The sequence below is a fragment of the Canis lupus genome, chromosome 13, assembly GCF_048164855.1.
Source record: "Canis lupus baileyi chromosome 13, mCanLup2.hap1, whole genome shotgun sequence".
NCBI classification, from domain to species: Eukaryota; Metazoa; Chordata; class Mammalia; order Carnivora; family Canidae; genus Canis; species Canis lupus.
Genome location: NC_132850.1, coordinates 24,102,010 through 24,114,357, shown reverse-complemented (window position 1 = coordinate 24,114,357; position 12,348 = coordinate 24,102,010). Strand labels below are relative to the sequence as shown.

Below are 12,348 nucleotides of genomic sequence, written 5' to 3'. Positions count from 1 at the left end.
AACATGCTCAAAACAGAACTGAATTTCCTCCAAACCGACTCTTCTCTAGATTTCCCTTTCTCAGTAAATGGTACCACCATTCACCCGGATATTCAAACGAAACACCTAGAAGTCATGATTCTTCTCTTCATTCCCAAATCCAACATAGGCAGCAATGATTTCCAAAACTACAAATTGTATCATATTCTTGCCATAATTCTTCAATATCTACTTATTATAATTAAACCCTAAACTCTTAGAATAACACCAAGAATCTGCACAGTCCACCTTTGCCAGCCTCTCTCTCCTCATCTACTAATTCTCTCCCCATAACTCATGCTACTTGAATGACAGAAATGCTCTGCTCTTCCTCAACCACATAAAGTATCTTCCCACTTCAGGAATTTGGCTATTGCTATTCCTCCTTCTGGAGCACTTTTTTCCCCCTTTTCCTCATCTAACTTACTCTTATATGTTGTTAATATATCTGGGCAAATGTAATTTTTTCAGAGAGGGCTTCTCTCAGCCCTCTACCTCAAATAGCCTGCTTACTAATCCATAACTCTTTCTTCTTTCCTTGTTTTTTCTTCTTCTTAGAATTTACCACTACCAAAGTCATATATTATTTGTTTACTGGTTTATTTTCTGTGAAACTTCTAGAATGTTAAGTTCCAGGAAGGTAGGAATTTTGTCTTACTGCTGTATCTACAAAGCTTATGAGTCCATAAAAACCTGTTCAGGCCATGAATAGATATGTTCAACATGACATAAAATATGTTTAAAAACAAGAGAGAAATTCAAAGCTAAGCAAAACAAAATTGAATAGTTATTTAACTGCAAGAAAAAAAAGGCGTTAGTAATACTATGCTTGAACTTCATAACTCAGTATAACCTCTGATTTTGAAATTCTCATTGGAACTTGCTAAATTGTCCCTCTGGAGTTGTCTGCCGACCACCAGTAGTCAGAATATAAATATGCATCTGTGACCCTAGGCTGATATCCTTTGCATTTTTATTCATTTATCCTTAGGGGATAACCAGTGCTGGATTCAGGGGAAATAAAGATAGGCTTGATGACTTATTGATTTTGCAGAGTAATGATGCACTTAAGAGTTTTATGAACTAATACAGTGTCCAATTATGAAGTATTGTGTAAAATAGATAACTCATGAACAAAAAGTAAATTTTTATAATCACTTGGAATAAGCTGAACCTATTTAAAAAATAAAAATAAGAAATAAGCTTGTTCTGATGGTCCTAAATTAGGAAGTGAGAAGTTACCTTGAGTATGCCAAAAGATTGTTGTTTGGCATACACAGTTATAGTGATACATAGAAAAAAAATTTTAATGTAATTCATTAATATAAATAAATTATAAAGTCCTATACAGAACTTTGGTCAACATCTAAGTTACTATCCACTAGTGGTTGTTACCCCACATCAGACATATTCAAACCATTTGTTAAAGGCTTACCATAAAGAAAGATTTTAAAAAGGAAAGAGAATGTATTGAGATCACCAAAAGGTAATTTTCATGAGAACTTAAAGTTCTTTATGTGATTATTGAACCCTAAGTATGAGAAAACATGAATTAATCTTGTTTGTCAACTGTACATTCTATACTTAAAGCACACATAAACACAGTCTCTCTGTCACACACTCACACACCCATGAGATCAACCTCATGTTGATTTTTTCTGCGTGAATACAAGAGTATTTTACGTCCCAAGCATTAGTAAACTCTGATTCCCCAATCAAGATAAAGCACGTGAACAAATAATTCATTCTTATTTGTAACTAGCAGCAATTAGTAACCAATCCCTCAATTTCTCATGAAATAATATTGAAAAGTTGGTGCTTGTTGTTGTTTTTTTTATAAGAGTAGAGGATGAATTTATTGTATTTAATAAGACTGTGAAGCCTTGGAAACAGACAGATAGTTGTTTTTCAGTACATCTTGCTTCAAATGACGCCTTAAAACTATTTAACATTCTAGCTTCCTCTTTTACGAAAAGAGCTAAAACTGGTGGCTGAATATAAGTAGCACACATACTTTTGGAAAGGTCACTAATGTAGATTTCATTGTCCACCATTTCCATCTAAATAAAGAATGCAAAGATGTTGAGAGTACCCTACCTTAGGACAGAGAGTCAGAAATTAGAAGTATGGACGTTGAACACTATGCCGTATTTTCAGTTCTGTTTTGCTTCTAAAGAGTCTAGGATCAAAATGACCCTATATCCACCCAAATGGGTGAGACAGTGAGTCTGGAATAAGTTGTTTCCTTCTTCTCTTTACTTTTCTCACTAGCTCAGGAGGCTTGAAATGGCTGCCAGGAGGTTTACCTCTAAGTCCCAACATTACTTCTTATCTACTCTGATTTTTGTGTCATTTCACTCAAATATTTCTAGGTCTCCTCATCTATAAAATAAAGAATTCTATGTGTTTTATAAGACACTTTCCAAAACTAGCATTCTCATTTTTAATTACATTTCAAGTTAAAATCTTATATTCACTGAAGATTTATTATCCCTGCCTTAGAATTAAGCTCATCTAATAGATAAGAAAGTGAAAATTAAATTTACTTATTCAATACTAAATTAAAGATTGCATACATGTAGTAGTTAGCAAACAATAAAAGAGAATATTCTACAGATAATCATTAAGATAAGGTGTTCTTGATGCCCTAACCACTTAAGTAGTGAAGTGTTTGATAAACATTCATGAATATGATTGTTTATTATAACAGGAACTTTGAAAGTTCTTCTTTCCTTCCTCATGTTGTGCAAAGCCCAAACAGAAAAATATCACTGCAACAATGAACAGAAAAGATCCTAGATATATTCTATAATTCACTAACTTTATTGATGGCTTCTAAAATAGATTATACTGTGAAAGGAAATATGCTTTATAGTCTGATACATTTGGGTTCCAGGTCCAGCTTTATCACTTACCAGCTGGGTGACCTTAAGCAATTAAACACCCACCAATTAATTTTAACTTTAGGAGGGCAGAAATTCACTTTCATTTACAGTGCTATACTCCCATTAGGGCTTGGCATATTGCAAATATTTGCTGAATATTCATTGAAGGGATGAACCTCTCAGACCTGTTTTTTATTAGGCAATGAAGATAATACCTTAATGCTTTGTTAGAATTAAAAAGGTAATTTTCATGAAAGCCAGGAGCATAGCCCATGGCACTCTGCAGGTGTTTAAAATATGCTTGTTTCTTTCCTTGACCCAGTGTAAAATAAAGCTAGGTCAGGTAAAGAGGAGATATTTTCCTTAACAAAAATACTAATTTAAAAAAAAAATATCTATAAAAGCAATGAAACATGCCAATATATAGTTTAATACAAATTAGATTTCACTTTAAGAGATAATCCTTAATGCTATAAAACATTCTTTTCATTATTCTCTCAGTCCTGCAATTATGAATGCCATTCTCTATAGGCTCTTTTGTGTCATCTCATTTTATTAATTTCTTTGACTAGCCTCAGGAAGGTACTCCTGTTCAAAGATAAGCTGCTTTACTAGATACCTAGATCCTCAAGGTTAGAGACAGGGCCTCTCATATAGAATCTGGCTGAGCCATATGAAATTGATGATATTGGCCATTTTGACCCATAGGAATAGTAATTCCATATGGTTCAGCTAGTAGCTAGTCAATAAATATTTAATTGTTTAAAAGTAGGAATAAAACAGTAATTTTACATTTAGTTATTAATTCTCAGCATAAATTACAGAGTTGAATTAAGAGTGACGCTTCAATATATTATTATAAACAAGACAATAAACTAAGATCATAAGGCAAAATGTCTTACCATCTGCTTTTTGTTTTTGTATCACTGAAACTGAAACATGAGAGTGTAATTCCTTGCTTCCATGATTTCCTATCCAGGGAGGATATTCCCCTCCCTGTCTACCCAACAACTTTAATAACATACATTCTACCCTATGCTTTAAGATCCAGGTCAAATGCTGTCTCCTCCATAAGGCTTACCCAGGCATGCTGTACCTCTGCTCCCACTCTGCTCCTCTTTCCATATACATACCTCATTGGAGTACAGGAATCTATTCTTATGAGTGTGCTCTGGTTTTAGCTAATTTAAAAGCATGTGGTTATTTTACAGGTACCCTGAAAGATCCTTGTTTTCTCAAGATCTTTCATTTGAAAAATTCACTGATTTTATGTTGGAGTTCCCATAAATATGTAAATCAGACTTTACTAATTTACACAGCAAGCCTTTACCCCACATCTTACCAGGAAAAAAAAAAAAAAACACATATTTCTGGGTTATACAAAAAAGGATGAGAGATTTTAGGTTATTTAAAATATAAACAATATGACAATTATCCATGGTGTTTACTTCATTATACGTATTATTAAACAACAAACAAAAAGCTTACCAGTCTCAGAAGTTCTTACAGAGAGTAAAGAAGATAACTGATTGCCATGACCAAACCTGGTATATGACCGGACAGAAATGTTGTAGAGGTTGTAAGGTTTTAAGTCCCTTAAAATTATGTTTGTGGTTGAGGTGTTCTTCATAAACAAGGTATCCGTATTTTTATACAGCACTTCATAAGCAACAATAATCCCATTGGGTTTCTCAGGTGGTGACCACTTCAAATTTATCTCACTTGCAGTAACATCAATAACTTCCACATCTTGAGGTGGTGATTCTGGTTCTGGGGGATGAAACAAAATTTTAAATCCATGTGGTTTTTTTTTTTTTTTTTTAATGCTGATTGCTTCAGCCACTAAAGGGAGCATGAGGTAGAAAGCAATAAGTATGCAATACCACCTGCTTTTTATGAAAATTGTGCCTGATATTCTTACCATCTTCTGGAGTTCTTACAAAGATGTCATTTTCTTCAGACAAAGAACTTTCTCCAACATGGGTTGAGGCAGCCACTCTCATTTTATATTTTGTGTATTTCTTTAACCCTACAATGACAACAGGTAATCTATGTAAAGATCATAAAATAACATTCATGGATTAGGGTCATTTGACACAGGACTAGTGAAAATAATTTATTTGGGAGACTGGTTCTCCAAGTAAGTTTCCTTGTAATCTTATTCTCCCAAAATTCCTTGGACTGGAGGGTTTTTCCAGGTTGATGATATTTTAGTTCATTCCTGAATACTAGGGCAATCATCTGAGGCTGAAAAATAATTTTTGACATGCTGCAAGAACTATGTTGGCTTGGCACAAAGGCCATGTCAGCTCAGTTACTTCAGCTGATTTTCATATTCATTCATTCAAGCTTTTAACACTTCATTTCAATGTACCAGATATAAAATTCTCTGGGTTAAGTATATTCCTACCATACTTGTCTGATGATCTCATTTTTTGTAGATAAATATAGATAAGGAAAACACATTTAATCAAGTTATTTCTGCACATTTTTAAGATATCCATGGCAGCACAGCATAACAAAATCTGAAATGAGGCAGCACGTGTCCTGCAGTGTGAAAGGCAGAAAGAGATGCACATTTTCATCAGAATAGAAATGTTTTAAAAAAGATTCTTCTACCTGTTATGAGAAAGCTGTTATCTGTAGTAGTCATCTGGAATGCTCTGTTTGTATCCAGTTCCATTGCATAAATTGTATAATGAGTTATTTTTCCATTGGGATATTCTGGAGGATCCCAATACAACAAAATAGATGAAGAACTAATATTTTTATAGTTTATAATTTGAATGGAGCTTGGCACTTGTAAAGAAGAATGAACAATTCATGTGAATGAAAAGGAAAAGTATTACCATGTGTAAGAGCAATATTTGCAGGTAATTATTTCAAAGGAAATACATTCTTACCTTGCTCATGTGTCCTGACATTGAGAACCGTTGGTGGTCCTTCTCCCATGATGGTGAAAGCAGATACACTAATCATGTGCTCAGTGAAAGGTACAAGTCTCCTGATAACGTAAGACAGCTGTTCAGCAGCAATGTCAGTGATATACAGATTCCTTGTTCCTATTTGAAATCAGTAAAAAAGAAAATCATGATCAAAATTATTTTTCCTCACAGAGTGAAATCTTAAACTTGATTTCACATTAGTCATTAATTTCTCTATGTACTCCTTTATGTGAAATGATAAAAAATAGATATAAATAACAAACATGTATAATTAAAAATAAATACATCCTGGAACATTAGACTAGTGTTTTGAGAAAATACAACTTCTAAAAGAGACTGCCTAAGGGTTTTTTTTCTGAAATGAAAGATGACGTATAATACCAAATTAAAACATATGTCAAGGCTATGCTGTAATGTGAATGTTATTGAAATGAGACTTATTTGGATTCAAAAATCACTACACTTTTATTAAACCTCTTGGAGGTTTAAAGTAAGCATGCCTGGATAATTGACACATAAATACGAACAGGATTTCAAATAATGTTAATTTTTTTATTAAGAACTTGTGCATCCAACAATATTAATCACTGATTAGATTAAAAATACTCAAGGAAACATCTGCATCAGAAATTGTGGGCCTCTTAATTTTTAGTGTTGCTCCAGTCTTTGCTCAGGAAAAAATGCATCAGTAAATGAAACAAATGTATTTCAAATATGTGATATTTTTTACTAATTCTACCATCAATAAAATAACAAAACCCTCTTAATTTGGAATGAGACAACTACCAAATCAGAAAAAAAGGCAATGAAAAAAAATATTCTTCTGACTTGTAGATGACCAGAGAGATCATTTAGCCCTGTGTCATGTAACCAAGTATTTTTAATTTGCTATATATGACATTCTTCTTTTAGAAACAATAAGATCCATTGACCCTGAAAGCAAGTGTATACACTAATGACATCACCACATCACTGGGGTCACCTACACCTGTTTAACACCCCATGCACTAGAGTTGTAACTTTCTGACCTATTTACCTTTAGTGACATTTGAAAACCTATTAGTCAAAAGCTGCAGAGAGTGTGAGGCCTGTAAATGATTTGAAGATATGTTAATCCCTCCCCATCACACCTGCTTTGGCAACTGTAATAACTGATTGTCTATGCAGCTTGGCCAGAGACTCTAGGGTGCTACTTTCTCTAGGAGGAAGGTCAAATGGGTTAGGAGGGGCCAGCTCCTGCCTGTGTGGCATATCCATTTGCTGCATGAGGTTATCCAACAGTTGAAGAAGAAAAAAATCTGACTCCAGTCCATGAACCATTAATAATTTGGTTGAACTCTAAGCTAAGGTTCATATCTGTGCTAGCTAACACTGGTGGTTTGAAATATGCTTCAGAGAACACAGAAATTGTACCTACCAACTGCTGAATGCTGGTCTTCAGCTCTGTTTCTCGCAGGAAAGTTATTATGGGGATGACTGTTATATATAGCTGAAGCAAGCGAGTACAGGTCTGAAGATATCTCTGCTGAACCCTCAAATAATTCTGCCATTGACTCTACTATGTTTACAGTTTCTGGAGTCATGGGGGCATCTACATACTGTAATTAAAAACAGACATTCACAATGACCACTTGTAACTATTACACTTAATAATGACTTTACCCAAGTATATAGTTTAAAAAACTAGTAACTTTGGAATCAGACTTTTAATTTTTTTTTGAAATGTACAAGCATTATTTTATTAATTACTTGTTCTTCAAAATTCTCCATTTCTTTTTTTAATAAATTTATTTTTTATTGGTGTTCAATTTGTCAACATACAGAATAATACCCAGTGCTCATCCCGTCAAGTGCCCATCTCAGAGCTCGCCCCCCAGTCACCCCCACCCCCTGCCCTCCTCCCCTTCCACCACCCCTAGTTCGTTTCCCAGAGTTAGGAGTCTTTCATGTTCTGTCTCCCTTTCTGATATTTCCCACTTATTTTTTCTCTTTTCCCTTTTTTCCCTTTCACTATTTTTTATATTCCCCAAATGAATGAGACCATATAATTTTTTTCCTTCTCCTATTGACTTATTTCACTCAGCATAATACCGTCCAGTTCCATCCACGTTGAAGCAAATGCAATCTCTATCAAAATACCATGGACTTTCTTCAAAGAGTTGGAACAAATTATTTTAAGATTTGTGTGGAATCAGAAAAGACTCCGAATAGCCAGGGGAATTTTAAAAAAGAAAACCATAGCTGGGGGCATCACAATGCCAGATTTCAGGTTGTACTACAAAGCTGTGGTCATCAAAACAGTGTGGTACTGGCACAAAAACAGACACATAGATTAATGGAACAGAATAGAAAATCCAGAAGTGGACCCTCAACTTTATGGTCAACTAATATTTGACAAAGGAGGAAAGACTATCCACTGGAAAAAAGACAGTCTCTTCAATAAATGGTGCTGGGAAAATTGAACATTCTTCATGCAGAAGAATGAAACTAGACCACTTTCTTGCACCATATACAAAGATAAAATGGATGGAATCAGACTTTTTAAAAAGGTAATGTTATTTCCATGACTACTGTCTTCCTTTACATTCCCAGCTTTCATTCTAAAGTTATTAAATTCCAACCTCATTTTAACACATTCTAATCATTCCATTATCATAAGAGGTCAATATCGTATTGTGGGATGAAGGGAATATTTGTTTCTGATTTGAATTAGTTGCTTTATTATAAAATTAGACATCCTCCTACAAAGGTTCCATAACCAAACTATTTTAAAACCATTCACTCCCAAAAGTAAGTGTTTAGGCACACTGCCTTATTAAAATATGTTTGCTTCTCTATCTCTGTGTTCTCATTTACACATGAGGTGTGAGAGGCTTGCATCTTGCTTGATATGTCAATAACAGTTTATCTTTGATCAAGTGAAGTTACACACATGAACCAAACTGCATGGCAATAGCTTTCAGATAGCCTATCCAAGGGTCTGGACCTAAGGAATATTTTAAGTAACTATGATTGCTCCCAGATCCCATAATGTACTTCACTCATGTCAAGTTCACCAAAGTAACAGATACTGAAGTGAAAATATCAGGGCCACATTACAGATAAATACAGGAAGAGCTTCTAATGAGATAACAAGACAACTCTCTTCCTTCTCTCTCTTCATACAGCATAACTGATTAAGGAAAGGGTTTGGGGGCCAAATATTATTAGTATTTTGTGTAGTTTTTCAACCTCGGAAATAAGACTATATATACATTAATCAAAGTAAATGTTGCCTTAAGAGACTTAACAACCAAATGAAATGTGTGGACTTTGGATTCTAATTAGTACATACCTACCAACACGGGCTTCGAAGACAGTCGGGAAAATTTGAATATGTTCTAGATATTAGATGATACCAAGACAACATTAGCAATTCTGATAGTTGTGGTAATAGAATCATTGTATGAATTAAAATATCTGCAAGTTTTAGAAATTCGTTCTTAATTAGGCATGTAGAAGCAAAATTAAGTCTGGGATTTATTTTAAAATATGTCCAGGGCAAGAGCAACAATGGGAAACAGCTGACACAAGTATGGTAAGATGTTAAATACTGAATCCAGGAGAGAGGCAAATGGGGGTTATTATATTTTCTTCTCTACTTTAATATCTGTTCAAACTTTCCCAAGATAAAATCATCTTAGAAAAAAAAAGACATAGCAAGAACTACTTTTTGTCCATTCCTTTTCAACTTCTGCTTCATAACTCATCTTTAAAAAAAAACAAAAATGCTTTTTTTAAAAAAGAAAATATTATTCCTCCCCAACTCCATGCTCTTGTACCCTCAAAATTTATAATATATAATAAAGGTTTTATTTGCATATAAGTTTGGGTACTCTTACCTTATGTTTTGGGGTTGTCTTTAATCCTAGAGCCAAAAACAGGGTTTTTATTCCTAAGTAACACCAATACTTAGTATTTAAAAAAAGTAAAAGGTGCTCAGGAAAAATTTCAGGAAGGCAAGTAATCTTAAGGCAGTTTGTTTAATCATCTACAAAGATAGGTCACTGAAATATTAACTTGTCTGAGAGAGAAAAGAATGGAAAAAAGATCCAGGGAAATCTGTAGTTCTCCAAATGATATTTATAGAATAAAATTATCTAAATCTTGTTACATCCATAGCCAGAAAAGTATTGTGATGAGAAGGAAGGGGACACCTATAAAATCTATTCTAAAATTCTTGCAATAAAAAACTCTGGATAGGGAACTCTATACAGGACAAGTTAAAGGTCTTCTATCTTCCAACAGCTCACTTCAGCTCCGCTTCCACAGGGAAATCAGAGGGGGCATGAATCACAAACACATAATTCAGAGATGCTCTGGTATTCCAGTCAATAGTTTATGCTTGAAACACACAGCTGTTTCCACTATCAATCAGCCACTCTGAGAATCTACTGTGTACAAAGCACTGCAGAAGGTACAATGAAGAAGCATAATTTCCCCATGAACTACAATTTTGCATTAAATCTCCCAATATTTTACACTCCTGCCAGATAAATTATTGAGAGTTAAGTCACAGCATCCCATCAATTAACAAAGTCAAGCATCTCTGTTGACAAACTGCCATTTCAATGTAAGAGTTGACCTAAATAATTTTGACTTTCTGAATTTCTCCCAAATTCTGGTATTCTGGAAAGACTCCCTCTAACTGATGCAATGATTTGAACACTGGTTTCATAACAACCCATAATGTTATTCATTATCACTCAGACAGCCGTGCCATGAATATTTCTCACACTTTGCTTCTTTTGAAAAGGCATTAGGTATTAGGTCTTTCAAAGGACAAAAAAAAATTATTTTAAGAGCAAAAATGATGGGAAAGAACAGAACTTGAGAAAATAAGTAGAAGGGGCCGAAGAGGACATGAGAATAATGAGGGAGAAAAGCAGCCAACTGCAATCCTGAAAGCTTTCAGTCTTACTGAGTTACTACAGGGCTCTGGACCTCAGCACCATCGGCATTCTGTGTTAGACAATGTTTTGTTGTAGGAAGTTTAGAAGCATCCCTGGTTCCTACCCACTAGAAGCATCTCCCCATTTGTACCAAGACAACTGTCTCCAGAGATTGCCAAGTGGAGAGCAACATCTTCCTTGGTTGAGCACAACTGACTTACAGAATGTCACAGTTCACCAACTTGAAAGGCCTCTCATATCCTACCCAGGAATCTTTGGAATTTATGTGAAAGAATTAGAAGTTCTACAGTTAAATTCCTAATCCATCTGTATAAACCAACCTGATTCTACATGTAATAACCTTCATTATAGCTAATGTGATTTTAATTTTTTACGAATCTCTATTACATCTATTTATTTAGACTCACTGAAGTCTACTGGATTGACTTAATGAAATAGTTGATTTATTATTAAGAAATATTTCTATGTTTTATTATAGACTATAACATGATTTATGCTCTCTGTTATTGAGCAGTGGTAAAAAAGAAAAGTTTGCAATTAGTATATGTTAGGAAACCTAGTGGATATTGTATCATTCTGCATGTTATTTGGGTGATGGTCAATAAAGTAAACTTTATCTCAAGCATTCCTAAACTACTCTTGGGTCCTGTCAGCTTCATTCCATAGCAATTGGTCAAGCCTTTAGCTGACTTTCTTCTCATGTTCACCAATGACAAATACTGATATATTTGTGAAACATGCTGGATGAAAATATGTATCTGTATGAATCTCATGTATTTGTAACAATAGGCACCAAGATGGTGCCTTTGGGGGAGAAAATGCCCCAGGATTCTACCAAAAAACAAATACAGGATGAGATCTGAGTGTAAAATTCAACTTAAGAACAGTCCATGGAAAGATGACTTTAGGATTTTAGACTTTATTCTCAGTGGAATGAGTCTTACAAATAAATTAATTTTATTCTTTGCATTGATAGAAGTAGGAAATGAACATCAAGGTAGAAAATAGTTTTTCTCAATTTGGATCTAATCAAATTACATATGGAATATTGTGTTCAGATGATTAAGAGTTTCATTGACAAACTGGAAAATACACATAGGAGAGTACTCAATAATATGAGGGATCCAGAAACCACAGCTGATGAGAAACTGAGGATATTAAGCCTTAGGGAAATCATGACCATCATCTTCAAAAGATAAAAACTTAAATCACTGTGTATTGTTATTACTGCTACAAAGACATTTAAAACTACTATGTGTCAAATATAGTGCTAAGTACTTTATCCATGCAATATTAATTCACTATAGCCCAAAGTTAGGTATCAAGAGCTCCATTTTACAGTCATCTGTTCAAGTTCATAAAACTAGTCATAGCAGAAGTAGGATTGAAACACATTTCCCTGGTTCCAAATTCCAAGCTCATATCATGTGGTCTAGAGAAGAGAGATGGGACAAACTGGCAAATATTAGAAGACAAATGTTTCAGTTCAAAATAGTTAAAGAACAAAGTATTTTTCTTATTCATCTGTGTATTTTCTGGACCTAACAG

The 12,348-nt window shown here is 34.2% G+C and overlaps 1 protein-coding gene across 4 annotated transcripts in view; it reads right to left on the bottom strand.

The window, feature by feature from the left end:
* Positions 1-12,348, bottom strand: part of PTPRQ (protein tyrosine phosphatase receptor type Q) — a 246,273-nt gene that overhangs the window by 153,073 nt on the left and 80,852 nt on the right. For all 4 annotated transcript variants that reach the window (XM_072772894.1, XM_072772895.1, XM_072772896.1 and 1 more), the window contains 5 exons: positions 7,266-7,446; positions 5,807-5,965; positions 5,523-5,702; positions 4,825-4,932; positions 4,392-4,673 (listed from right to left, as the gene is read on the bottom strand). In XM_072772894.1, the coding sequence (XP_072628995.1) occupies positions 4,392-4,673; positions 4,825-4,932; positions 5,523-5,702; positions 5,807-5,965; positions 7,266-7,446 (910 nt within the window). The remainder of the gene's footprint in view (positions 1-4,391; positions 4,674-4,824; positions 4,933-5,522; positions 5,703-5,806; positions 5,966-7,265; positions 7,447-12,348) is intronic.